This window comes from Hyaloscypha bicolor (assembly GCF_002865645.1).
Source record: "Hyaloscypha bicolor E unplaced genomic scaffold K444scaffold_53, whole genome shotgun sequence".
NCBI lineage: Eukaryota > Fungi > Ascomycota > Leotiomycetes > Helotiales > Hyaloscyphaceae > Hyaloscypha > Hyaloscypha bicolor.
Window position 1 is genome coordinate 2,504,902 of NW_020194555.1, and position 27,410 is coordinate 2,532,311.

Here is a 27,410-nt window from a genome sequence, read left to right on the forward strand (position 1 = left end):
GCTTATCCTGGGTATTCTATTAGGGGCTATATATATGTTTTCTAAATAAGAATAATATATAAGAATATTTCGGATATTATTATACTATTAAGTATAAATAGTTTATTATATTATAAAAGGAGGCCGTTTTATAGTATCTAAGTATCTTTCTTTTTATTTCTTGCTTTATCCTATAACTTTTCTAATTCTAGTAATTCTCGGTTCTTACTTAATAGCTTATTTATTAGCTAAATATTATTATACTAGATTTCTTCTTAAGCCGGACTTACTAAGGCCTTAATTAGGACTAACTAGAAATCCCATATAATATTATTATTAATCTTTTATTATAAGAGGAGAATTTGGGTCTAGTAAACTACTATTATCTTATCCTAAATAGTTATATTCTTATATTTCCTATTTAGGATATCTGCTTATTTATTTAATTTACTTACCTAATATATAAGTTTAAAATAGTAATAAGAAAAATACTTTATCTAATAAGCTTATTTTACTAAGAGCTTCTTTATAGTTATAAAGTATTCGAGAGCTCGGTAGTCTAAGTAAATTATAAAAAGTATTTTTTATAGGCTTTCTAGTTCTATTTACTATTTAGTTAAAGAAAGAATAATAGTAAATATCTCTTTATTATAGATATTATAGTTTAGTTTTACTAACTATATAGTCTTAGAGAAAAATACTACTAGATACCAGAGTTTTATCTAGGGGTTTTATTATAAAAGAATACCGGCTATAACTCTATTTAATATATCTGTCTTAATTATAATAGAGAGATTCGAGTTATAGTAATATAGAATTAATACTAAGAGTATAGCTTGTTTTAGCTTAGTAAAACCTTCTTAATACTAATCTATTTACTTAAACGGAACTCTCTTATATATTAGAGCTATTAGAGGCTTTACTATATAGCTATATTCTATAATAAAATACTAATAAAAGTTATAAAAACCCAGAAAGCCTTATATTTCTTTAACTATTTTTAATAATTACTAGTTCTTAATAATTACTATCTTATCTAGATCTATTTTAATATCTCTAATAGAAATAATAAAGCCTAGGTACTTTATATAAGTAACCTTAAACTCTAATTTCTTAATATTTATTTAAAGACTAATATCCCGTAATTACTAAAGAACCTTTTATATATAGTCTTTATATTTTAGGGAATTATTCGAGTAAATTAGGATATTATTTAAATAAGCTATATAAAAGATATTAAGGTAATTAAAAAGAATATTATTTATATATCTCTAATATATAGTAGGGCTATTAGTTAGGCTTTCTTAAAGAACTTTATATTTATAGGTCCTATATCTTATATGAAATATTATAAGTTCTTCTAATTCTGGATCTATTTAAATCTAATAAAATACTTATTAAATATCTAGCTTTATATAGACTTTGGCTTAAGCTAGCTATATAAAGGTCTTATAAATAAGGGAAAAAGGATAATAATTCTTTTATATTAAGTTATTTAGCTTATAATAATTAATATAGAATTAGAGAGCTCTATTAGCCTTTTTTATAAAAAGAATTAGGGATATAAAAGGGAACTAGCTTGGCTTAATAAAGCCTTATTAGAGGTTCTCTTTAAGGAAATACTTAACCTCCTATAGCTTATAAGTCGACTATTAATAAAGCGGGAAATACCCTAGACTCTCTAGGCCTTTAGAATTATTAATCTAAATCTTATAGTTATATAATTAATATAGGAATAAGATATTTAATATTTTCTTTAAAAATATATTTATAAAATTCTTAAACTTCTCTAGTAAAACTCTTACTAGCTATTATAGTTCCGTTTCTTCTAGCTATTATTTGCCCAAAATAAACTTATTCTCTTATTATAATTCTAGCTCTTTATTAATCTCGAAAAATAATATTATAAAGAAAAGGTTCTCTTTCTTCTATAGGTTTATCTAGAAAGCAGCCGGCGAAATACTTATAATATTAACTATAGGCCTCGACTAGCTCTTATAGCTTTTCTTTAGATAATATAGTTTTAATATCCCTATTTCTGGCTTGAGAGAAATTTCTATATTTCCTAAGGCTACTTATATTTCTCTATAGTATTAAGCTTAATTCTTTTATTATATATGGCTTTCTAAGCCCGGGTTAGGAAAAGAATAAGAGAATTTCCTTTTTATAAACTAAGGTCTCTAGAACTTATTTATAGCTATAGCTTTATTTCTTTTATCTATATTTTCTTAGTACTAGTTACTTTTTCCAGGTTTCAAGTTCTTATATATAGTAATTAGAATCTTATCCTAACCTTTCTTTCTAGGCTAATTATCTAGCTAAATTAATCTTTTATTCTTATAATTAATTAGGATACTAGTATTTATAAACTATTATTATCTTAAAATTATATTATACTTTTCTAGTCCTATAACTTATATAAGTACTAGAACCTTTCGTCTATTAATTAAAAATATAAGCTTAATATAATAAGTAATAGATACGGCCTGCTTACTATTAAATCCTTTTATATTATAGGGTAATACTAATTAAATAAGCTTAATATCTAGAAATTATTTAATTATTTTTATAAACTTAAAATTAATAAAAGTATATCTATTTATTCTAGTATTAATAAGAAAAGAAGTCTTAATACCTAATTTATTATTACTAATTATATAAGGAAATATAAATACTTTATTTCCTAGTAGCTAGCTTAAATTAACTTCTATTATATCTATATAATATAGCCTTAAAGAGGAAACTTCTTTTAGGGGTTCTTATTTCCCTATTCTATATCCTTAGATAGCTTACTTATAGTAAGTACTACTAGCTTGGCTACTAAGACTTGCTTTATATATTCGGTTTTAGGCTCTAGATAGCTTCTAGATATATAACTAAATTTATTATAGTTATAGTATTTGAGATCTAAGGATCCGGGCTTTAGGATAGTAAGCTTATCTATTACTAGGGTCTTGGGAGCGGGCTTTATATAAGGGGCGCCTCCTGAACTTGACTTATTTATATCTTTATTAGCTTTCTTAGATACCTAATCTTTCTTTTTATAATAAGCTCGGATCTATTAGTTATTTATAGTATAGTATTATATAAACTCTATAATACGAATAGCCGGGTTATTATAGTATATAGCTATGGCCTCTTAGAGCTTCCAGGTAAGCTTATTATTCAGGTCGTTCTTAAGGTCTTATGAATTAATATTTCTATCTGCTATATATTTTAGAAATAAGATATAGAATTCCTAAAAAATCTGGCCCTTTTTTATAAATAGCTCCTTAAAAGCTTGCCAAGTATTATATTCCTTATTTGAGTTACTATATAGCTTCTCTAGGTAAATATATAGTTCTCTAATAGTCTCGTATATATATTAACTATCCTGGTTCAGGTAAAGAGAGATTAGTATAAAGATATAGCTATTTATATAGCCGGAAATATAGATAATCTTGAGGTCCTCTATCTAGTAAGTATTAGAATTACTATAGAGCTTATTCTTAATCTGAACTAACTAATTATTAAAGGTAATACTGTTCTTAGTTATATCTTTAAAGATAAGAGGGTCAGGGAGTTTAACTAAATATCTACTTTCTGAAGCAAGGGAACCGGTTATCTCTATGGGCTATATAATGAGTTTCTTAATAATAGCTTCGTTTTTTATAGGGCTTGCTTGGTTTCTTTTAGCTAATTATAATAATTCTTGCTATAAGTAAGAATATTATATATCTTTAGAATTAGCTCGATAATCTCCTCGTATAAAGCCTCTGGGCTTTAAAGTAACTCTTGGAAGTCCGCCTTTAATAGGGCAGGTCTCTCTTTTTCCTCGGCTCTCTAAAAGAGAGTATCTCTCCTATTATGAGTATTAATAAGATATTCGGACCCCTCAGGAAACTCAATAAGAGGTTCTGGTCTATCTTCTAGTAATATACTAGTAGTATCTCGTACTATAGCTCCTTCTGACTTGCCTAGTTATTCCGGGACTTGCTTTCTTATAGATCTTTGTTTAGTAATAAGGTTACTGGCCTATTCGCTTGCCTAGTCTTTCGTAGGGCTTTCTTTTGTTCTGGCGTTAGTTAACCGGTACAGGAGTAGCTATAGTGTATTACGTCTGTACTCGTCGAAAACCGATCGGGTAAATATTATTTAAATCCTCTGCAGGATTAAGAAGTGAGTAAGCTTTGAATTATATTACAAGTATAAGATCTAGGACCTGGAAGGCATAGTTAGACTATCTCTATTTCAATGATTTAAAGCTAAAGAGAGAAGAGGATCTCGAAGGAGCCTCGGATCTAAATAATCGCAAGTTATATACAGGCTTATATACTAGCTTAAGCTCCGGGTTACATATAATAATCAGGTAACTATAGATGCCTTGCTCAGATACCAGATGCCTCTCTAGCTCTAGTCTAACTCCTACTAGTACCGTATATTATAATAACCGTAACAGAAATATATATATAAATATTATTATTTATAATTTATAATTCGCCTATTATTTAGCTTATTCTATAATATTATTATTAGTTTACTAGTAATATATAATATATATATAAAATATTTAATATATAAATTTAGTAAAGTAATTAATTTAGAAATAAGAATTATAATATTATAATATTAATATATAATTCCTAAATCTATTAAATCTAATTAGAACTAATTTATTAATTAAATTATATATATAATATAAGCTTATATAACTAGTTATATAATTAGGAAATTCGTAATATAGCTATTCTAATAATTATAAATAATTATATAATAAATAAAGCCAAGCTTTTTATATATATAAATAACTTAATAATTAAAGCTATATAGCTATAATTTTTAAGATTCTTAAATATTTTCATATTTGTATTTTCTAAATTATATAGAATTATAATTTATATATAAAAGAAAAATATATTTATTATTATAATTATTATTGAATTATATATAAATTAACTAAGATTTTATATAAATCTTTTAATTTATTTATAATTTCTTTTTAATTAATATTTATATAAGCCTATTTAGTAATGGCTTTATAATATAATAATAGATTTATAAAAAGTCATAGTATTATTTTAATAAAATTTACTAAATTACTCGAATAATAGTATTTTTATATAATTTTATTAATTAATTATTAAAAAAAGTAATTAGCCGGCTTTTTAGTTAGTTTAATAATTTAATTTTCTTATTTCTAATCTCGGGAACATTAATAAAGTTATTAGACCTTATTAATTGTATTATTCTAGAAGGACTTATAGCCTATAATTATCTATTTATAATAATTTATAATAAATACTTAACTTTATATTATATTACTCGGCCTAATTTTGGCACGATTTTATGCGGTAATATGGGTTCTTACTTTATTAATTAGACAAGTAATTAGCCTTACTATTATTGTATTATCCAAGCCGAAAGTCACATGTGGGTGCTATACCCTCTAATTAGGAATTCTGCCTTGGGGGGGTGGGTGTGTGCGGGACGCCAGTGCGAAAATCAAAAAATCAGAAAATCACTTTTCGCTTCTCGGATTGTCCGCTAGCTAGGTCTGGGCCTCAGTAAGTGAAATGGCTTGTGATTCGGTGTGACTTGCTGCCAGATGCTCATCGTCTAAAGACCATCTAAAGACCATTACATTTCTGGCGGCAACTAGAATCGCTTCCTGTTGCCCCTTCCCTCTGGCAATCGAGCCTCCAACTGCAGTTGTTGAAACAACCATCCGAATAACAGTCTGTATAATTGGTGGTAGCACCATATTCTCCTTAGTCAAACTCTACTACTGCGCCGTGCCCCTCCCCTTGGCAAACAGTTTCCGTAGCCGTATTGTTTGGCGTTCCTTTGCTATCTTGACAATGACAACTGAGATAGTGAGAGCATGTAGAAGCGAAAGATACTCTTAGAGTAAGAAGTAGAATTCGTGTCGCCTTCATAGCAAGTAGATATTGCAGTAAATGCGGTTGTATTATAATATAATCAGATATCGAAGGAAGAGAGGTGTGGCGCGGAAGGCCAGAGCTTAAATACAGTGAGTATGGTCACGTGAGGACAGGTTACGTGGCCAGCCTGTAGTTGCCATGCAATAGTAGATTCGACCACAATTGCAATTCTTAAAATCTATTAATATATTAAAGAGCTATTAAAAACATATATACCTACTAATAATAAATAGCTCTTACTTATAAGAGTATTTAAAAAGCTAGAGGGTATTTTATTATCTTAATAAAGCAAAGTTCAAAGTAGCTGTGACGGCGGGATCAATGCAATGGTCGAAGGCTCAAAGTTCAAAGAATCTCATGTATTGGAAAATACTAAGCTGTGGAACAAAGTAGGGAGGATGCCTCGACCTTTAGTATTGTTCCGTCCAAGCAATTCCGGCTTAGCTTCGTTTTGTGCCTGTTTCCGATATCCTGTCCTTGGCAGATCATGCCCTTACGCCAGCCGTCACAGTAGCTTTATAGAGAAGTAAAAGAAGTAAGCATAATATCTAAGAGAGCCTTATAGATGTTTTTGCAACTACTTTTAGCTCGGACCGAATTGCATCCCGAGGCCTGCGGCATTTAAATAGGATAACGACAATAAGTACAAATCCACAAAATCCACTAGTCTATAAGCCACCTGGCTGCCTTAGGCACTACAATCATGGCAACCCACGCGCTTCCAGGTAGTTGTAATACACCGAAATCCGGGCCGAAAATCAACGTTTTCTATATTAACTCCAATAATAATGGCAATTAAATTTTTATAATTTTATAGAGGGCACCCCTATAGATGCGCATTAATTAATATTGTTTTTTAAAGGAACCTAAGTGTGCTAGCTATTAAAGAAATTAACCAGGGGTCTGATTTTCAGGCTGGATTCGCTAATAACTTTAACATGTGTATGTGGGAATATATAAAACGATACCCCCGGGTGTCAATTAGGGTGTCGATTGGGGCAGGGGTGTTAACGACTTGTAATCGGCTATCTAAGCTCTTTAAAAATCTTAAGTTAGATTTTTTAAATATAAGTATAAGCTAGTATATTATAACCCTTATATTATAATTATATGCTTTCTAACCTATAATAAAAAGATTCCTTAAAATGGTTTTTTAATTTAAGGGAGTTTAAATACTAATTAATTAGGTTCCAGTTCTAGGCCCTATAGGGCCCTATAAATTATAGGCTTATAGGGCTCTCATATCTGCTTTTAGGGACTTATCCGCTAAATTTCCAGGCTTTCTTAAGCTTACCTTTGGGCTATAAAATGTGGAATTTTTAACTACTTTAATTTAAAGAGTTATTACTAATCTTAATTTTATAAAAATTTATGTTTGAATAGCCCTTAATTAGTGCTATAAGTAAATAAATAAGTATTAATTTATATTAATTCCTTATAAAATTAAATTAAATTAAATTAAAGAAAAAGCTAGAGTTTTGATGTTCCTGTCCGAGCGCCTCCACTTTGGGTTAGTGGCTAGTCTGGCCCCCGATCGACACCCCTAATCGACACCGGCGGGGGTCGTTTTACATATTCCCGTGTGTATCACGACTAAGCGGAGGCGCGTGGCAATTTTCAACAAGCCGTGCACACGACGGTCAATCGATCAGCAATCCACAACGTCATTGAAACCACTCAATAACATATATATTCGGTCGGCTTTCGCTTCCATGTATTATTATATCCTCCTTGCAGTTTCGGCGGCCATTTTCAAGCCGTCATGAAGGATTTTGCAGCCAAAATCATTGTCAGCCTCGTCAGGCGATGAAAGCTCCTCGACCTTCTTGAGCCGCAACAGTGTGTTGGCCCATCGATCAGCTCCAGTAGCTACGCTGTCTAGGATGAGGAAATCTGTGAAAAGGGTTAAGACAGGATGCCGGACTTGCAAGCATGTGAATTTCCGGATCCACCTACTCTACCCCGCTTCGAATGTGCTTTGGTTAACTTGTTCTAATCGTAGGGTCCGGCGAGTTAAATGCGACGAGTCAAAACCCCATTGTCAGAGATGTATAGTGTTTGGGGTCGTGTGTGCTGGCTACGGGCCCCTTGTGGACGTTCCACCAAGGGAGCCAAGGCTACAAACGACACAATCGAAAATACTGCTCCCAACGCTTGCAACTTTGCAAGCTGTCCCAATATATAGACTAAACTGTGGAGCTGGATTCGAAGACGAATTAAGTGGCCGTTGCTTTCGTATATACCTCGAGGAGATCGCAAGGCAGATCAACGGACCATTTCCCAATCCGCTCTGGGCAAAGCTGATTCCCCAGATCAGTGAAATGGAGCCGTTCGTACGAGATGCAATCATAGCCATTGGAGCCCTGGGAAAGCATAGCAAGTCACAGCTCCCACGCAAAATGTCGGGTCCTAGCTTTCAAGGGGACGATTATCAGTATGCTTTGAAGCTTTATGGAAAATCTCTTCGAGGCATGAGAGACGCTATAGCGAGAGGGAAACACGACCTTCACAACGCACTCATCGCTTGTCTCTTAGTGTTCATTTTTGAAGGGATGTTAGGGAATCAAGCAGCGGCAGCAGTTCATGCAGAGAGTGGGCTGAACCTACTATTTAAATTTGCAACTGGCGACAATCCAGGAAAGTCGTGCAAAATCCAGGCAACCTCTACGCATCAGAACTTCGAAGAGGACCTCCTGCTGGCTCTCAGTAATCTTGATTTACAGGTTCTGTTGTTCATCGACAGAAGGAGCAAGGAAACCCATGAGCAAATAAAATTCTTCCAAACCAGCATCATTAGGAATTTGCCAGCAGAATTTAAAGACCTGCAGGAGGCACGGCACTTTTGGCAGATCATTATGAACCGAAATTACCACTTCTTAAAATCGCTCCAATCGCTGGATATGGACGTATTACGGGATGAGAGACTCTTAACGGAAGAAGGGTCGTCAAACATGCAAGCAGATGAATTGCTGCTGAGCGATCCTAAAGAAGGTCCAATGACACAAAATGAAGAGTGTCTTCGTTATCGGATTGACATTGGTCGTTGGACATGTATGCATACTCTCAATTTACATTTCTTTTCCCAAAGTCCCACCAGCTGTGGCACATTCAAAGCTCCTTGTCGTTCTAAATTTACTTCGTTCCATGGAGTATTACGCCACTAACTTTTTCTCTATTTGCACACCTGTATCGCTATATTTTCCCTGCCAGTGCAATGCTGACTATTATGGTTTACAGCAGCAGCAGCTCGCCCCTTCGATGAGATCGCTAAAGGCGAGGATGAGCGCGAGAAAGCTGGTGCGGCTCTGCTGATGGCACAATCCAAGATCTCCCACATCATGCTCTCTGGAACTTTCTTCACCGTTGAGACTGCCTACGATCTATTCCTGCCCGAGTTCACTGCCATCCTCAACCTAGCCGAAACAATCTTACCATATCTCACATCAGCCCATCGGGGCGGAGATCCACGCTTTTCAATCGACATAGGGATCGTTGCTGGCATCTTTCTCGTAGCGTCGCGCTGTCGATTCGACCACGTGAGGGAGCGAGCAATTGAAATGCTCTTGTCGTGCAATCTACGCGAAGGTACTTGGGATGCTCTTGCTATAGCCCATGTTGCGAAATGGTTGAGGAGCCTTGAACTGGAAGGACTGGCAGAAGGTGACCCAGTTCCCGAGGAGAAAAGAGCAGTTCTGAGCACCGTTACCATGGATTTGCATAACAAGAGGGCGGAACTAAGTGCTATCCAGAGAGCGAAAACGGGGGTTATACTGAGAGAGACTTCGATTGCCTGGTAGTTGATTCAGCTGCTTCGCCAAAAGTGGTCGGTACATTGGCCAAGAGTCAATATGAGAAACTGAGAATGACCGGCAATTGGATCTGTGAACTATGCTTTTATTATTAATGTACAAGTTCATGGGGAGTCTCAAGATGCATCACTAAGCCAGAAGTAAATATTAATCCCACAAAATGCATTCCTCAATGTACGCAAGCGCCCTGAGACAAGTGCAAGGTAATATCCGCTGTTTGATTTATCTGTCATATTCTTGCTCACCGACTAACTCTTTCGCCTACGCAGAATTACATTGTACTTCTCAGAAGGTTTCAAAATCGTGAACTCTTTCGTTTCGAGTACCAAACCCGGATTCTCCAGCTCAATTTTATACCTCAGCAATAAAGTCGCGATCATCTTAGTGATAAACTGCGTTGCAACGTTGCGTCCAATGCATTGCCGGCTTCCGAACCCGAAACCAAGGAAGCAAGTCTTCATCATGGCCATGTCTGCCGTCTCATCTGACCACCTTTCTGGATCCCACTTGTCCGGGTTCTTATAAACCATGGGATGACGGCCGATGGTTGCCGCTGGCACGCCAACGGCGACTCCTCCTGGAACGAAAATTCCGCAGATGATGGCGCCTCCTAGTGGGGTGTCTCGAGGCATGGCATAGCCGATTGGTGGGTGCAAACGAAGGCACTCGATCTCAGCAGACTCGAGGAGACTTAATTTATTCAACTTCGTGAAAGGAGTTGGCTTGCTGCCGTCCAGATTGTTAGGAAACATAATTTCAAGCTCCTTCTCGATCCGGGATTTGATATCCGGGTTCTTACACAGATAATAAATCATCCAACTCATCGTGACGCTGCCCGTCGACGCTCCGGCGACCCTAAGAAATGGTGAGTCAATGTCTCATGAGAACGAAAAGGAGAAACTGACATCAGCGAGGATGCCTCGGCACGGAGCTCAGCGAAATCCATCTTGACACCAGTTTCTGGATCTTGTGCCTCAATGAAACGCTGCATAATATCTTGACGTGGCTTTCCAGTAGGGGTCACTTGTCTGCGATCATCCTGGAATCTCTTCTGAAGTGCTAGTCTTGCATATTCCAAATATTCCACTCTGGCTTTCCAGAGTTTCTGGACATAAGGAAGAGGCACCCAGCTCAGAGTTTTCACACTGCTCTTGCCAAATGGAAGGAGGCCACTGAGATTTCCAAACCGTTGTGACTGCTCGACGAGAGTGGAGTACCTCGCAGGCTCTCCAGCTTCTATGACACCGAAGTTGTTTCCCAATGCCAGTTCGCCCATCAGATCCATAGTAAAGAGCTCAAACCAGAAGTATATGTCAAATGGCTCCCCTCTTTCGGCAAAACCGTCCATCTTTTTGATGAATTTCTCCAGCATTTTGTCCGCGAAAGGCTCAAATAGCAAGAGACTCTGAGCGCTGAACCCGTGTGCAACCATCCTCCGCTTCATAGCATGACGTTTCTTCGACCGCGTGGAGAAGAGACTTTCCCCAGTTGTGGAGAAGGAGTCATACCAGCTCGACTTGCCAAACTCATCGAAGCCTTTTCCATGGCCTACAAAAATCAGCAAACGGAAGGATCCAAAAAGGACAAATGGCGACCTACCATAAATTGCCTTCACAGCATCAGGATGATTGAACGAAACGGAACTGGGTCCAGTTCTCACTGCAACCGCGCCAGGATTCTGCTCGAATAACTCGCTGACCCATCGAGTCCTACGCTGCTCCTTCAGGGCATTGACTTCCAAGAGACTGCTTATCCTAGTCTGCCATGGCCCAGGGATTTTGCTCAAGGGTGAGAAGAACAACCTATAAATTAAGATATAAAGAGTGTACGAAATTGTAGTTAGCAGAGCGAGCGGTATGACGAGCCCTCGATCCAAACTCGAAATGTTGATGACCACCATTCTGATCGATGGACAGGAGTTCAGGTGCTTTCCGAAAGGCGTCAGCTACCCCTCGCTGATTTGTATATCACAAGCTCGCTCTCAACGGGGCCCGCATCCCCAAAGCCACTACCGGTGGCTGGGGTCACGGCAGTGAAACATCCGAAGGGACTACCAGGACCCCGGCGCTACTCGAACAGGAAGACTACTGTAGCTGTGCAGATGAACCCACTTCAGGGCCCCACATGACAGTTGGGGTGCAACGCCAAAGCACCAGGACCGCGTTTCAGCAAAGAGGAGAACTTGTTATGTTTGCTCTTAGTTTCTTGTAGGTTCAAGTCCAGCTGGCGACAGAAGTCGACAAACGTGGAATATATTAAAAGTCTACACACTTTCCTCGCCTACATTGGGGAGTTCTCGCCCAGAACCAGGGGACTCGCAACCCAATTACTATCCGCTCGGGGATTTCACTCCCGAACTTTTGTGATTTAAGCTTTCACGCCCTCTAAGCCTCTCCCCTTGTACCTCGCTAAAATTCTCACTAAAGACGTGGCAATCTTCACTTCCGGCGATCTGTCGTCAGATCCTAATTTTGACGTTACTGTATTTATCAAATCGGAAGCTTGGTGAGATCTAAGACTTTCTTCTCGGGGAGGAAGAGGAGAAGCTTTAAGACCTTGAAGTTGGGTAACCTTACGAAGGTCACGGTCAGAAGTCAGGTAATAGCGTCGAAGCGCTGTAACGCCCTGTAATCTTCCCCTAAGGACACTAAAAGTCCATAAATAAGCCTCTAGCCTGTAAGGTTCCGAGACGTAATTTCGTTAATTTCGCACAGACAACGCTACAGCGCAATACTGGCTAAAACTGCCTGTAATACGCTACAGTTTTAGCCGTAACCCCCTGCCCTACAGGGCCTTTAGGGGCCAATACCCTGTATTACCCAGAGTTCTCACAGTGACCTTCATCCCCACCTGGCTGCCTGTGGGGCCCCATTTCGTATTACTCGACCTCCATTTTGATCAAAGCTTTACCCAAGCTCCGTGGACCTTCAGAATACATCCCTCAAGTTTATAATTACTTTTTAGTAGCCAATTGTTCCGGAATAGTAAGATGAAGGAGACTCCCGCCATCCACCATGAAATGGAGGATGAGATGGAGCAAGCCCATCTCGAGCACCGCGAACTCCCTTTGGGCTATGAAGATCCACACAAAGCTGCTCTCGAAGACAATCCGGAGCAAGCAGAGAAGTTGACATGGGCTGTTATCCTATCTGCCATCTTTTTGGGAACCTCGTTCACTGGACCCATCATCTTCGGTTTTATTCTAGCTACGCCGATTCTTGTTCAGCTTGGTGAAAAGTTAGGAGGCGCCAACATTAGCTTTTGGTGAGTGCTTGAAGTGTTCTCTCCTGCATCGCTGTCTTCGCAAGTCATCTTCCCCCATTTGGGAGCAGACTGCCCAGAAGTTAATGCCTCGACTGAATATGCTACCTGGTTGAGATAATACTGACCTGAGAGTCTCGGATTGTAGGATTCCTTCTGGTTGGGGAGCTGCCGCTGCTGTAGGATTTTCCATTGCTGGACGTCTTTCAGACATTTTCGGACGCCGATATGTTATCCTTTTCGGTCAAACCCTCACCATTATTGGGGGCATCGTTGCCTGTACCGCAAAAACTATGAATGCACTTATTGCGGGCGAAGTTATTCTCGGGGCGTCTATTGGAACTATCTCCGTTGCCTATGCCGGTAAGCTTGGATGGCTACTCTAATTACAAACTGAGAAGTCGTCTAACTCGAGCAGGCTTGTCCGAAATACTCCCTAATAAGTACCGTGGCATGGGCCTGGCATGGACCGAATTCAACTTATCAAGTTGGGCTATCGCGGGCACTCTTCTTGCCAACACAATGCTCACCAAAGCAAGCTGGAGAGTCATGTTTTATATTGCCACTGGCTATGGAGCATTTTCATTAATAGGCACAGCGTGTGTCTATTTCCCGCCTAGCCATCCTCGACCAGACGGGAAGACAAAGTGGCAAGAGTTCAAGGAGTTGGATTTCATTGGCGCAATCCTATTCGTTGCTGGACTGGCCGTGTTTCTCTACGGTCTTAATTCAGGCGGAAACACATACCCATGGAAGGCAGCTGGTACCCTTGCACCTCTGATCTTGGGATTGGTCGTCTTCCTCGGCGTTTTTATCTACGACTTCTTCATTCCAAAGGATCCCTTATTTCCTTGGTAGTAAGTGACCTGGCAGCAACACATTTTCCTGGCTTGAAATGACTCGCGACGACCTTGCATACAATTACTGACTTTGCCATTTTCCATAGCCTATTCAAAAACTTTCGCGAATTCAGCTCTCTTTTATCCCTGGTGTTTGTCGCTGGCATGGTTTTCTCTGCAGGTAAGACCTGTCCGAAGCTCAACCCCCTCGTAGTTTTTGTCGTCTGTCTAAAGCTAATGGCTTGGCAGCATCTGCACTTAATGCGGAGACGATCTTATACCTCTTCAACGCCGATGCTATAAAGATTGGTATTTATGTGGGTCCTCTTTGCTTCGTCTTAATGTAAATATCTAATCTTTTTGACAGAGTCTTCCATCAGGCGCGGGCCAGATTGTTGGTGGAGGTAAGACCTATTCTCACTCTAAATGGTATATCTTTGTATAAGAGACGAGGGCTAGGGAGCTGCTCTGCAAGCCTTCATGATGACACTTTGTCCATGTGTCTCAACAAGCAAGACGGCTCCAAAGCTCTCGAAAGCCCTGACTTTTTCTCCTTGGATTTCCACAGTGCTAATTCTCTCGGCAGTCCTCATACCAGCCTTGTAGGTATTTGGGAAGAACTCCTTCCCATCTCTGACTATGGCATGAATTTCTCCCCACATAATCCCCGGTTCTGTCGAAGCCATCTTCATCTAGCAATTACTGAACTCCTCCGCTCCATAGGGTCCACTATATCAAGCATGTCCATCTCCAGCTCACCTTCGCCGTCTTCATGCAAACGTAAGTCGCACTTTCTCACTGCTTTATTTCCACTTGCGGCTTGTCTACTCCCTAGATAATTTTGTCTGAAGGATAGACCACTCACGAGACATTGTCTGGGGTCCAACTTCTACTCTGTAAAGGCAATACTAATTCGAGATACGGCGGTTAAGGCTTTTCTTTGGCCTTGCAGCTCTGATTACGCCGACCAATATCAATTGGTTAATGGTATGAACACTCAAGTTCTTATTTATTTGCTCCCAGACTCTGCACCACTCACAATTCCGAAAGAGCCTCCATCAACACATGGCAATTTCGACCTTTTGCTCTTTTTTATTCTTACGCTTGCTCTTGGGACATTCTGAAATCTCTTGCTCTCATTGTTCGATATGCTCCCGAGACATTTTGAAACGAAAATACGCTGACTCTGAATCCCCGTTATTCTAGGCATGTCAATTCTTAGCCATGCTTCCTTTCGGCTGGATCACCCTGAATTGCTATACAACAGCCTCACTTCACGTTCCTCAACGAGATCTCGGAGTTGCCATTGGCTTGATAGGGACGTTTAGATCTCTCGGCGGTGCCGTTGGCTCCGTCATATTCAGCTCAATCTTCACTCAGGTAGGAGCAAAGTCAATCGCAACCCGAGTCGGCGAGACGGTTGCTGCAGCCAATCTTCCTTCGGACTTAACCCCAGGCCTCGTCGCAGCAACAAGACTCACCATTCTCGGAGTGCCTGGTCAAGCTGCACAGTTCCCCAATGTCCCCTCTTCAGTTTACGCGGCATGTGTGTCAGCATCTCGGTTGGGCTACGCGTACGGATTCCGCATTACGTGGCTGGCTTCGATCCCATTTGGAGTTATTGCGTGCCTGTGTGCAGTGGCCGTACGAGACCCGTCAAAATACTTTACAAATCAGTACGTAATACTTTCCGAGCCCTTAATTTCCCTTTCAGATGTGCTGCGAGGTATTTCGATTCTGCAGACATGTCTTCAGATGAAATAACTCGTGGTACATTGCTGCAGCCCTCAAAATTCCTGCCTATCAGGTAACACTGACTCAGAACATCTAGTGTGGAAGTCCATCTCGAAAGAGACATCGGTGGGAAACAACGAGAAGGGAAGATCTTCAAGGAAGATCACGACGAGGAGACACATGCAGCAGGGCCTGTAGTAGAGGAGAAACAAACCGAGAATGGGAGTCAAGTCTGATATTCAGAGATAAAACCACGTTCATCAGTTTTGCGATGATAAGGAAACACGTACGTAGACCGCGGCATAAAGTGACGGGAATTCAGGGCATTTGTGCTCGCTCAGGACTTAAGGGGACTACAGCGTGTAATTTGGGGGGCTTGCCCTAAACCATAAGTCTAGGCCTTACGCCCTAGATTAGAGTTATAAGACATTTACAACATACTAGAAGATCTTCAAGGGTTGGCGCTGCTGGCGGGGCAACTATGGCGCTCGGACGCTATCAAGGCTATTCTTTAGGGCGCTGTAGAGAGGCTACTCCTGTAACCACAGGGGATAGGCCTCAAAAGGTGTCGGTACCCCCTACTTGCGGCTATTGAATATTTTCAGGGCAGTGGCCGAGAAATATAGGGGTTCTTAGTGGTTAATCATCGTATAAAATAGTCTGAAAGTTGGGCTTTTTACACAACTGCCCTGTATTTCTGTTACTTTATGCCGCAGCGTGCATAATTGAGAGGGTCCAATCAGATTTGAAATCCAGTCTGCTTCACACTACGTCAAAGCAAATAAGCACAAGCAACACTCAAGTTCCCCCTCTTACTCCAACCTAAACACCCCAGAAAGTATAGTACAAGCACAGTGTTCTCGCATTCTGCCATCTCTCGTAATGTCTATACTAACACTCCAACAGCTTCAGTAAATTCAGCAACTGCCTCAGCCTGACATGATCTCGTTCGCCTTTCCCAGACGACCGTCCCCACTATCTTACTGATTTTCATCAATGGTGGTTTGGAGGAGGCTCCACGACTCATTGACAAGTTTCGGCGCAGCATCGAATTCACGACAGTGATCCTTAAATACTGCCGGTGGTGAGTCACGTGACAGACGAAAACGGTCACCGCCCTTTGACCCTGTTCCACAATATCCGACTCCACCCCATCGCCCTGTTTGACGATCGCCTTAAACTTCACCTCCGCAAATACGGAACCCCAAGGGAACAACAATGCCACAGAGCAGTTATTAATGGGTATATCCGTTGTGCTTCTTAGGGTTATCTTCTGGAAGTGACTTGATCAGCTAGAGTCGCAGCGCAAGGCCACTACCGGAGAACTCAAGTGGACAGTTCAGCAGCAACTGCATTCCAACGATCATTTACATGGTCATGTTCTTCATTGTTCTGATTTTCAGATGCGCTTAATCTGTATCAACATCTGATTAGATGCTTTAAGCTTAATCGCATGAATCTTTTTTAAAAATTATTTCAAGTTCCTCCTCCAGATTTGAACAAGTTCGTCCGAGGCTGATGCGTAGAGCACGGAAACCCCCTGAAACTGTAAAGGGGTCGTCAACGAAACCGTTCGAGGCTCGTTATCAGAACCCCGTTACCCCAATAAAAATTCTCCGCAAAATTTCCATCCGAACATCTGTGGCCCCCGAGTCGATGCTGGACGAAATTTTCGATTGACCTGCGCCAAGCAAACTACCAGATCCGACGGTGACCCAATGGTAACCGCTATTGCTTAATCTTCTCGTCCACCCAGCTGCAATGCGCTAGATGTGGTAACTCATCATTCGAACCAACCTCCACTGCTTCAGAATGTAAGATTATTGTTCATAAGACGAAAACCTTTGCGATGGCCTCATGTTTATGCAGTTTGATCACCGAGAATTCTGTTGACCGGTGGGAGTTGACCTCAAGCTGCTCAACGGGCGGTTCAGACTTCCGCTGGGGCGTTGATGAACCACTTTATAGAACATCATTCATGCTCTCGTGGAATGATATCTATACTCTCTTTCAGACTGTAACTTAGAGTTATCCATCTTCTTTCATTTCTACACGCTCCTTTTCTTCCGTTTCGGCTGTACCGGTCGTTCAAGTCACTCGTTTTGTTAAATCAGTAATATTCTAATAGTCATCATGCAATTCACCAGCCTTTTCTTGGCCGTTCTGATCACTTTGGCCGTCATCGCAGATGGGAGAGCTGAACTGAGCAGGGGGAAGCATCACCACTGCCACCACCATCACCATAAAAAAGGGAAGCTTGAACGAAAGTGTGACGAGCTCTTTTTCCTCGAGAAATTGGACAACCTCGTCTCAAACACAACTGCACTTGCAGAGAAGACCCTGAACAACGCCACGAAGATCGCTGATCTCCAAGCCAAAGCCTCCAAAGATGCCTCCAAGTTCGCTGACCTGAAGAGCAATCACGTGGAGTGCAGATCCTTGCGGCAGAAAGAAACTCGAACGTGACTGCTTTGGGCTCTTGAAGCTTGAATGGTTGCTCAAGTTTGCCTCCAATGCCAGCGAAGTATCCACCGGAGCCAAGAACAACGACACCTAGATCACCGAAATCGCAGCAGAAGCCTCAAAGAGCGCTACCAAGTTTCAAGGTCCCCAGAGCAACACAACCCTGGTATCTCTATGCCTCATCGTCGACGCGCACAAGAAGGAGAAGCCCCAATGCGAAGAAATCAAAGGGTTTCAGAAGTTCCTTGCCTTTGCCGACAACTCTACTGCTATATCCCACAAGACGAAGAACACAGCTACGAAGATCGATGAGGTCAAAGCCAAGTCTTCGAAGGCTACTACTCGCTTGGCAAAATTGCAGAGCAATGCAACTCCTGTTTCTGACTGCGCTGCATTTGACCACCCTCTTGTCAATGTTGACGCTCAAGCTGGTAGGTTTTCTTCCTCTGACTGACCTTGATCTGAACGAATAGTACGACTAGCCCCGCGATGACAACCCAGGCGGCGATGAGCGCGACCGGTGGTCGGTTGATAGTCAAGCTAGGCGTTATATCCTCGATTGGCGTCCCGGCTGGAGGGATGATGTTGCTGTAGATTCATCCACGATGTTGTCAATCTCTTGCCGAACACAACATCTGGAGATTGAGAGTTGCGGCGCCCCTCTGAGGCATCGAGTGACCTGGCACCATGAATGTTGAGTTTTTGTACATCATATTAGTTAGGAGACTGTGCTGGTCATTCGTTTCCTTGCATATTGAGCACAGTCTAGAAGATAATGCTTAGTAGCCTACGAAGTAATAGACGATTCTTAAGTCCTGTTGCTTTTCAAATTTCCATGATCACAGTTGCAATCGTTGCCAAGATCGTAGTTGCACACTCAGAACACTTTTCTTGCGATACAATGTCCATGATAAAACGATCAGGCCTTGCTTTCCCTGCACTCGAGCGAAGTTTGGGGCTCGCTAGGATTAGGCCCGAATAAAGTTCTCCGACCCTGAGGAATCGATCGCTCTTAACCACTACGTACTCTATTGGAAGACAGCCTGTCAGCGCCTATTTCTTCGGTACGAGAGTAGCGCCGTGTGAAAAGCGTACTTCATTGAATAAAGTCAATGTCATTCAGAAATGCCTGCTAGCCTCGGAGATTCAGATCCAGGTTGCATCACACTGTATACTATGGGCAATCCGAAGCAGTTTTTGATGTCTTGGGTGCTCTGTTACTTCATTTCCTCGCTTCCAAAAACGATACGAGGGTTGGGTAGCGGATTTACGCAACTCCCGGATGACAACCCTTTTACATGAAAAGAAGGGGAAGCAGCAACGGCCACATGGTCCCATAGGTCAACATAGGAACCAATACCGCCTCTACCTGCTGTATGCTGACTGCGAGAAGGAGCAGGACAAGGCATTTGGTTTGTGGTCTCTAGCTATGAGCTACTGCCAAACCAATGTCCCTATCGATTATTCGTTATCCTTAGAACAAGTTCCAAAACAGGTTCTTGGTCATCGGCAGTTGCATCACCATCATACTTCAGGATGTTTTGGGGGACCTCAAGGCGATATTTGGGATTGGTGTATTGTCCCCAGAGCCGGCTCCCATACTTACAACATGACAGAACCAAAACAGCCTCCAGGATCCGAAGCATGAGTTCTATCCGAAGCGTGATTTCTTCCGAATTTCTTCCTCAGACTTGATATCTGGACGGAAGAATTTTCTGAGGGGGACTATATCGCGAATTTCCGCCGATGATGATGTCGAATCACAAGGATAATAATAGCCGGTTCGTCCTCTTTGCTCGCTTCGCTCGCAGTCGGGGAAAGTAAGTGTCCCGGCTCAAATTAGTATAAGAAACCCCACCAAAAAAACAGTTCTTAATATTCATACCTAAAATATACAGGAATTTATTATAAAACAGTCTTAAATTAATAATTAAATACTTTAAATTTTATTTTAGCTTAATATAAGTATTATTCTATATATAAACTTATATACAAAAATTTATTAGGTCATATATCGTAAGAAGGGTAGAGTTATTCTTACTTTTAGAGCGTTACTTCTTGGGCCTCCCACAAAACCTTACAACCATTGACAAACCAGCCACTCCACTCTTCCAGGTCACAGAGGTGGACAAGTGGATGACCCGTCAAAGTCAGACCCCAGCGATTGAACTTTCGAGAGTTGAAAGCTGATATTTGAGGACAAAGAACGGACTTCTGAGTTGCAGAGAAAGCTTGAAGCGAGCTCGGGAAGTGGGCAGCCGAGCAGCCGAGAAAGGGGGTTGTTGGCATTGAGCAAGCGAGGGATCCCAATTTAAGAGCAAGGTGGACAGTGATCTCCGTCTAGCAACCCTAAAGGCAACGAGGATGAAGCACTTATGAATTGGTTTGAAGAGGGGCCGAAGGGCACAGAGTCTGTGATGACATGATTTGCCCATTGAGGCATCGGACAATTTGAGGCGCGGCCTCTTCACATGGGACGAACGGTAGCTAACTTAGAGCTGGTCTTGATCTTCTTGCACGTACAAAATAAAGCTAAAGCCCTGGACATGGAGAAAGGACTCGGTGCTGCAGTCAAAATTTTCTATCAATTTCGAAGTAAGTTTGAAAGTCTAGTTTTGAAGAGAAATATCGCTGATGGACATCAAAAAGGACTAGTGAAACTTGTACGATCATGCACTTGCCACTTCTCTTGTCAGTTGCGTCGCTTCTGGTAGCAACAACAACAGTCTCCATACCCTCCGAGATGAAAATTGTATGCTCACCGCTCGAGATTCGTCCCACATGCTTCTAACAACTCCAAAGCGGCAATCATCTACCAACCCCATCAACACCACACCCCTTCTCCTTGGCGCATGTCTCGCAATGGGAATGTGCTATTACGGCACTGACCAGAAAGGCTACTACACCTCCGCTTGCAGCAGCATGAGCAATATTGGAGGGGTTTGCTTCGGCAACGCGGATGTTCAAGCTGCTCTCAGTGTGCAGGTTGAAAAGGGACATGCACTGTGGCCTGCCAAGTGCCCTTACTCGTAATTGCCCCACTTAGGTGATGGCCATTCGGATGGGTAAATAGAGGAGAACGAGATGAGGGAAAACGAGAGGCGAAGGAATTGTATGCAAGCTGAGAAGCCAGAAATTCGTTCGTAATAAGAACTAGGACAACTGTTCGTTTCCAATTGCGCCAGACTCCGCGCTATAAGCAAGAAATTCGTACAGTCTCCCTGTCCCATTCCAAATCCTTCGTGATCCATCGGTTCATCTCAGGTAATGTAACACAAGCCAGCAAAAGCCAAAGAATATCAGCACTCCGGCCCAGAATATCCACTTATCCTGCTTCGCCCGCCGCTCGATCATGCGTATCGTATCACCACTCACACCCAGCGTATTCGCCACACTATACAGTCTCTTTTGCGTCCCCTTCAGAATCTCCCTCTGTTGACCCAGATCTCCTAGCACAGCCTGTCCTCTAGCCAGGTATTCATCAAGCGCCGTATGTGTATTCGCAAAGAAGTTCTGCTCTCTCAACGCATGTGTCTCCCTCGTGTAGTCCCCAGACCCCATACTCAGCGACCCGTCCTTTGGCGCCCAGACACTGGGACTCGCTTTGATCTCCGCATTTGCGTACGGATTATCAGGTGTTGCAGTATTATGCGGCCTTCTTCCTAATAACTCTTGTCTGTTCACACTCGACTGTACTTCCTCGTTCTGGAGTTTGAGCTCTTTTAGCTCTTCGCGGAAGGATTGTAGTTCGGCGCGAAATGAGGTGATTCTCTCTCTCGCCTTCTCTTTTTTTGCGGGGTTCAGCTCGGTTTTCTCAAGGTCGGCATAGGCGTCAAGTGTTCTGGCGAAGGAGGTAAGGGAGACGGAGATTTGGCCGAGAAGAGAGGGTGAGAGTGGTTGGCCTGGAAGATTCGATGAGAGGTCTCGTTTGAGGGCTGTGGATTGCTTAAGAGCTGTGTTGAACAGTGTGTTCTGTGTACATTAGAGAGGGGATAGCTGGAGGGAATGGAGAGCCTTACCATTGTGACGAGATCTGCAGCTTACTCCGAGCTCCAAGAGATGCAAAGCGCGTTGAAGGGAGATGTTGTGGCCACAATGGTCCTTACGAAGTTTGCTTCAACAAAAATTGAAGTCAGGAGCCTCGTCCGTTGTCCACACGTGGCTGGACCGTTTCCGAGATGTGGCTTGGAATGTCGGCGGCTTTTGCGCCGCTCGCTAAGCCCAAAGTGAGGCCGCACGTCATTATTCACACCGCCTATCGATCTTCAGGGGTCAGGCAGGACCCTGAAAAGCTGAGGCGATGGCAACGGGCCGGATGCTTTTTGCCAGAGTGCACTGATCGAATTCTTGGACTTGGGAGCGTATCACAGCTCTCCAAGGCCTCGGCAGGGAAGCAACCGCAGAAACACATGCAAAAAGATGGGGGATGTGGTGAATGGGCCAATCGATTTCTTGGAGAGAAAACTTGCGTGCTGCATGGTTCCTTGGGACAGCCAAACTGGGAAGTAGCCCGCTCCATTTCTCCCCGTTACGCCGGCCAGATGGTTCCTTGTCCATCCGGATTGCATTTCGTTGCTGCCTCCCTTTGATCTGATTTCCACCTTTCGCCATCAGCATCCTCAACATACCCATTGTTGCTGGACAATTGACGTTCGCTGCGCTGTGCTTGTATCTTTTTGCTGCGCCTCCAGAGCGCCTTGGCCCACCGTGTCTCACAAAATTCTCGCAAATCGTCACCGTCTGAAGAGATAGCGGGGTCTTTCGTCGAAGTCAACCACAATTTGGAGAAATCATTCACATAGACTCGCTCCGATCATCGCACAAAGACAAACACAGTCTAGGCCGTGTGCTACCCTTGCGCAACCTCGACATCAAGATAGGCAACAGATCTTGTACCCCGCGCAGTACCTGGGCCCAACACTTTCTTGGATTCTCTCAAGACGATAACCAATTGCTTTGAGCCATAGACTTCGACTCCAACCTGCCAGGGAGGATAGATCAGATCAGTCCAAATGTCTCTGTAGGCACCCGTCCTTCCATCTCGAAGCTGCAACTGACCACTGTAGAAAACTCCCAACAATCACGAAAATGCCGAACCTCAGTACCTCCTACCTGCTTCCCGCTGTCCTCCTCAACCCCGCCTTCGTCCTCCATTTGATCAATACCTACGTCTCACATATGTGGCCTCCTCCTCCCACTATCTCACACTCTCCACACACAATTATGGAAAGCCTTGGTCCTCTGCCTGGCTCGACGCCGTATCTCGACATGCACGCCGACGATAAGCTATGCTGGAGATACACAATCGTCATGGTTATCGTCCAACTGTTCTCCTTTATTCGAGTCTCGGACAACAGAGGACGAAGAAGAAGTGCTCGGGAGGCAGCGAAACTCGAGAGGGAAAGAATTCGGAAGGAAAAATCAGAGCAGATAGAACAAATGAAGATGCATGTTGTGTCGCAGGTGTCTGGTACAGGCAGCTACTTGGATGGCGCCTGCGATTTCCCCGACGAACCCTACACGAATGATATTGCGCGTGGAGAAGAAAATGGAGTAGTTGAGATTGGAAACGCGGACCAGCGGAGGATTGAGTCTAGCAGTGAAGAGAGCCTCACAGAGACGAGCGAGGAGGAAATTATCATATGACATTGGTTTGAATGACTTGTCGTGGCGCTGAATGGATAGATTGATTGAATTGGTGGTGTAACAGCATGGCGTTATGGATGGGCGGCATGCATTTATCCGCGGCAATGGCGTTTGATGGGTGCGGATAAAAGACATAGAGAAGATTGCCAGAGGCAATAAAACGAATATGAATGTCTCAAAAGTCTTGATCAGAAGTGAAGTAAGTTTCAACCGAAGTAGATTCTGGAGAAGGCCGAAATTTCCGGGTTAGTCTACGTGCATTACTAATGTTCTAGATTCGGGATTCACTTGCTTCAGATAAATGCATCCATCGCTCTCAAAACTCTCGAGTGGCAATAAGAGAGTCACGTATTTCAGAGTGGTTTGGAGAATAGTTTCCAACCAGGCACATTAGCTTTGCTCCTTTTCAAACAGAGTGAAATCCTCAATCACGTGCAGAGCACTGCAACTTCCTCACCCTTGGTATCCTCTCAGCCACAGCTTAAACGTCTCCAACCACGACCTCACATTGACCAATACCCACCTCCCCACCTATCCCAATGTTCTCACCCCGTCGGAACAACGCTACCCTCTCAGCAGCCCCAGAACTCCCACCCACAAACTCTACCCTCCATCCCTACCCAAAATCACGCAAACGGCACCACCAAGCCCCCCTCTCCTCATCGCCGCACCCAAAACGCATGAATATCAAAGATCAACGTCGAGGATTGACACAGCATCATCTCCAACCTCCCGCGAGATGAGCTCGAGAAGCTATTGCTAGATGCCGCGCTGGGCAACGCGGGAATTATGAGAGAGGTTATTAGGGTTAATGGAGTGAAGCGTAACGATTCTGCTTTAGAAACTTCTAGAGAGGCGGAGAGCGTGAGGGATGGGATGTTGGAGCATGAAAGTCAAGATGTCGCTGCGTCAGGTGATAATTCAGTTCAAAATGGAATGGATGGCGGTGTGAATAGGGAAGATGAGAGTCCGGGGAGCGTTGTCACTATTGTGAATGTGAATATGAAGATGGATGAAATTCCGGGTATGGAGAATGGGCCGTTGCAGTTCCATCATGTTACGCAGAGGCAGTTCGAAGTGAGGAAGGCGAGGATTATGGAGATTTTAAAGCGGGAGTCTGATCAAGGGACTCATCGTTGAGATCAAGGCTCCTCAGGGAACCCTCTTAGACGGGCAATACGGATCGAGGAACGTAGTCTATTTGATGAGGGGGCCAGACTTGCTCGAATGTCGGGGACAGAGTAGGATCTAGTTTCTGGCGAGTGTACAGCAAACTGAATGGCATTTAGCCTGCATCTCCTGGGATCTGACCGCCTCGGCCACACCCTCAGTGGCCTTGGAGGGAGGTTTGGCGACAATGACTGAAAGATATCCTGAAGTTGGAATTTTAGATAAGTGGGATATCTTCAAGCCCTTACGAAAGTTATAACTCTCCATTGAGAATGTTCAGTTGGAGATACTTGTTACAAAGATGGGAAGGTCTTTGAAGCTGCATGGATCTAGAAAGAGGAGTCGGAAGCTGAGCTATTGACAAAGGTGTTTGTACTTACATCCCTCTTCTCTCACTCTCTCAAAAGCGCAGCCTCGGTCACTGTGTCACAAGTATAACTTTTGTTCCCGCTACTCCTTCACGTACGGGATCCGCTCCAATTCTTTCAGATTCTTTTTCAATCATGTTCAGTTTCCGCCTTCGGATCCTCGTGAAGATAATCTGGAAGGCTCGAGGGGTATCGACAGCCTCGCGTCCCACAGCTGCCATTTGGTCGGGAGCAAAAGCATTGGACCTGGGGGATTGAGATTGATCCGACTATTCTAAGGTCACCGGCCAGTGCCGATTGCTTTCTCCTTTCTGTGCAACCACGCGAAACGAGCAAGCCCGTCTTGGCATGGCGGAGGACGCCCGACCAAAAGACGTTGTTGGTGCCTGAGCAGAGACATTGGGCTTGAATACGCAGGCTTTGTAGTCGTGCGCAGGTGTTTTTTGGGATTTGCAAAAGAGTCATTAAAGGCCTAGAGCAGAAGAATGTTCTATTTCGAGTCCTTCGTTTCACGAGTTACCCTCTACAGCCACAACTGCACCTCCAACATGTCACCAGCCCAATCATACCAGTTGTTTTTTTCAATATGGCCGGAGGATCGCCCGAGAAAGCAGGGATACAGTTTCGGTTTTGGTGAGGCTTTTTCAGTTGCTCTTCGAGGGTTGGGCGTGAATGCAGTTGCAGGTACCCGCTGCCCCTGAAAATGGCTGATCTTCTCGTCCATTACGTTGACGATGACATTGTGGCCTCGTATATGGCTGCCTGACTTACTGCAGCCATCAGTGAGCTCACATATAAATACATGTTATTCCCCTCAGCATCAGTTTTACTTCTGCATCTTGCATTATGGGCGCCTCTTGGTCCCTCATTTCCGGCTGGAAGATAAGTCTCGAGCCACGTTGCCAAGTGGAGTCTAACATCGGCATTTCAGGTCTTCTGGTAGGAGTCTCTAGCCAATTGGCGCTGATTTTTTCTAACATTGTTGTATAGGGAAGGATTGCATTCGCTCTCATCGCGATTTCAGCCATCATCATCAGCATCATCCTCGGCTCAACATACAGGAGCAAAAGCCCTTCAACCAACAAGCTCCGAGAGAAGCTCAAAACAAGCTTTAAGGATATAGCAGCCTTGCAACTTATTGTGGCTGACGCTTATCTGGTTACCGCCTTGATGAATCAGGATCATACCAGCTGGTTCCACTTCCGCTTTCTTGAAGATGCCGCGATCCAGGCTTGTCTATCGGCCGCGATTCTCTCCCTCCACTTTCGGCGTACGGGAATTGAATTTTGGCTACATCTCTTAAACGTATTTGTGTTCATCGGCCTCTTCCTCGCCTCTGGTATCATCTACGTCAATAAAGTGGCCGAAGCACTAAAGCAAGCTCCCGGCTGCTACGACGAGCGATTCCAGACGTTCTGCACACCCTTTGATATCGGTTTCGGGATCCTCATCATCCTTCCCCTTCTCATCCCAGCTTGTATTCCAGCCAAGTTCAAGCTACGCCGCCGGTTCAAAGTCCCTCTCTGTGTAATGAGTAGCTTGTTGATTATTGTCGATGATTACCTCCAGTTTACGGACTATGAGGTGATGAAGGTTCTGCTTAAGAGTCCGGAGACGGGGGCGGACGTTGGGCAGACTTACACGTTGTTGTCCGCCGTCTTGGCGCTGCTTTATAGCCTGTATCAATGCTTTAGTAAGTCTCCTATTTCCAAACGTTGTTTGATCGCAACTTGAAACTAACCCAGAGTATTGTCATAGTTCCTCAACAGGTGGAAGCAGAGGAGGAGTTTGGGATGCATCCTATTGTGTAATATCCCAATCGGGCCAGGAATAAGCAAACAACAAGATGAAAACCCCTCATTTGCACTGGTGCACGAACGCTTTCAAATATACAAGAGTTCGGCCCCGAGAGTTGCACCTCTGGATATGGATGAATTGGATTCTGTAATATTAATCTTGGTTTAAGGAAGGACCTGCATGCTGGACTTTTGTTTGCAATTTGGAACTGTGGGTGGAAATCGGGTTTCTCGCGGGTTTGAATATTACTTCTCATCTTGGATAACCTTCGCCATATCTGGGAATTGAATATCATTCAGCAGTTTAATCATTTATTGTAAGCAATTTATTAAAACAGGAGTTTTGAAGATCTCATAATTAGGTGCAAATTAGTAAATTTTGTAAACATTTCAGTGTCTTCAACTCCGGAACCTAAGTTTCAAC

General features: G+C 42.7%; 9 protein-coding genes across 9 annotated transcripts; 6 read left to right on the plus strand and 3 right to left on the minus strand.

Annotated features, from left to right (window-relative positions):
* The first annotated feature begins 7,515 nt into the window (after positions 1 to 7,515).
* Positions 7,516 to 9,912, plus strand: K444DRAFT_610719 (uncharacterized protein). The gene is made up of 3 exons (XM_024879804.1): positions 7,516 to 7,834; positions 7,903 to 8,951; positions 9,138 to 9,912. Coding segments are annotated over exons 1-3 (1,611 nt in total). The 5' UTR covers positions 7,516 to 7,832; the 3' UTR covers positions 9,698 to 9,912.
* On the minus strand, positions 9,901 to 11,609 carry K444DRAFT_661785 (cytochrome P450; the record flags this gene model as incomplete). The annotated part of the gene is made up of 3 exons (XM_024886623.1): positions 9,901 to 10,564; positions 10,615 to 11,257; positions 11,309 to 11,609. 3 exons carry the CDS (start codon positions 11,607 to 11,609, stop codon positions 9,958 to 9,960), a joined length of 1,551 nt encoding a protein of 516 aa, XP_024739597.1. The 3' UTR covers positions 9,901 to 9,957.
* A 1,131-nt stretch (positions 11,610 to 12,740) lies between these two features.
* On the plus strand, positions 12,741 to 15,573 carry K444DRAFT_585979 (putative major facilitator superfamily transporter; the record flags this gene model as incomplete). Its single annotated transcript, XM_024877955.1, has 10 exons — positions 12,741 to 12,973; positions 13,119 to 13,333; positions 13,386 to 13,827; positions 13,917 to 13,990; positions 14,059 to 14,126; positions 14,177 to 14,213; positions 14,396 to 14,411; positions 14,533 to 14,589; positions 14,742 to 14,796; positions 15,016 to 15,573. The coding sequence occupies 10 exons, from the start codon at positions 12,741 to 12,743 to the stop codon at positions 15,571 to 15,573; spliced, it is 1,755 nt and encodes a 584-aa protein (XP_024739598.1).
* A 2,235-nt stretch (positions 15,574 to 17,808) lies between these two features.
* On the plus strand, positions 17,809 to 18,400 carry K444DRAFT_557886 (uncharacterized protein; the record flags this gene model as incomplete). The annotated part of the gene is made up of 2 exons (XM_024876802.1): positions 17,809 to 17,942; positions 18,133 to 18,400. Coding segments are annotated over 2 exons (402 nt in total), but the record flags the coding sequence as incomplete, so codon positions are not given.
* Positions 18,401 to 20,050: 1,650 nt separating this feature from the next.
* K444DRAFT_347862 (uncharacterized protein) lies at positions 20,051 to 20,601 on the minus strand. The gene has a single exon (XM_024872079.1). The coding sequence runs from the start codon at positions 20,439 to 20,441 to the stop codon at positions 20,157 to 20,159; it is 285 nt and encodes a 94-aa protein (XP_024739600.1). The 5' UTR covers positions 20,442 to 20,601; the 3' UTR covers positions 20,051 to 20,156.
* K444DRAFT_347886 (uncharacterized protein) lies at positions 20,601 to 21,150 on the plus strand. Its single transcript, XM_024872081.1, has one exon. It carries the CDS (start codon positions 20,761 to 20,763, stop codon positions 21,037 to 21,039), a length of 279 nt encoding a protein of 92 aa, XP_024739601.1. The 5' UTR covers positions 20,601 to 20,760; the 3' UTR covers positions 21,040 to 21,150.
* K444DRAFT_347885 (V-snare-domain-containing protein) lies at positions 21,151 to 22,153 on the minus strand. The gene is made up of 2 exons (XM_024872080.1): positions 22,026 to 22,153; positions 21,151 to 21,978 (listed from the first exon to the last, which is right to left on the minus strand). Exons 1-2 carry the CDS (start codon positions 22,026 to 22,028, stop codon positions 21,262 to 21,264), a joined length of 720 nt encoding a protein of 239 aa, XP_024739602.1. The 5' UTR covers positions 22,029 to 22,153; the 3' UTR covers positions 21,151 to 21,261.
* A 919-nt stretch (positions 22,154 to 23,072) lies between these two features.
* Positions 23,073 to 23,817, plus strand: K444DRAFT_610724 (uncharacterized protein). Its single transcript, XM_024879805.1, has one exon. The coding sequence runs from the start codon at positions 23,095 to 23,097 to the stop codon at positions 23,650 to 23,652; it is 558 nt and encodes a 185-aa protein (XP_024739603.1). The 5' UTR covers positions 23,073 to 23,094; the 3' UTR covers positions 23,653 to 23,817.
* A 2,219-nt stretch (positions 23,818 to 26,036) lies between these two features.
* K444DRAFT_661789 (uncharacterized protein) lies at positions 26,037 to 27,287 on the plus strand (the record flags this gene model as incomplete). Its single annotated transcript, XM_024886624.1, has 3 exons — positions 26,037 to 26,129; positions 26,181 to 26,883; positions 26,936 to 27,287. 3 exons carry the CDS (start codon positions 26,037 to 26,039, stop codon positions 27,022 to 27,024), a joined length of 885 nt encoding a protein of 294 aa, XP_024739604.1. The 3' UTR covers positions 27,025 to 27,287.
* Positions 27,288 to 27,410: the final 123 nt, after the last annotated feature.

Coding starts and splice junctions, on each gene's coding strand:
- K444DRAFT_610719 (XM_024879804.1), top strand. Junction 8,952..9,137: donor TGACATTGGTCGTTGGACAT/GTATGCATACTC, acceptor TATGGTTTACAG/CAGCAGCAGCTCGCCCCTTC.
- K444DRAFT_347862 (XM_024872079.1), bottom strand. CDS start 20,441: ATGGGCAAATCATGTCATCACAGACTCTGTGCCCTTCGGCCCCTCTTC.
- K444DRAFT_347886 (XM_024872081.1), top strand. CDS start 20,761: ATGCTCACCGCTCGAGATTCGTCCCACATGCTTCTAACAACTCCAAAG.
- K444DRAFT_610724 (XM_024879805.1), top strand. CDS start 23,095: ATGCCGAACCTCAGTACCTCCTACCTGCTTCCCGCTGTCCTCCTCAAC.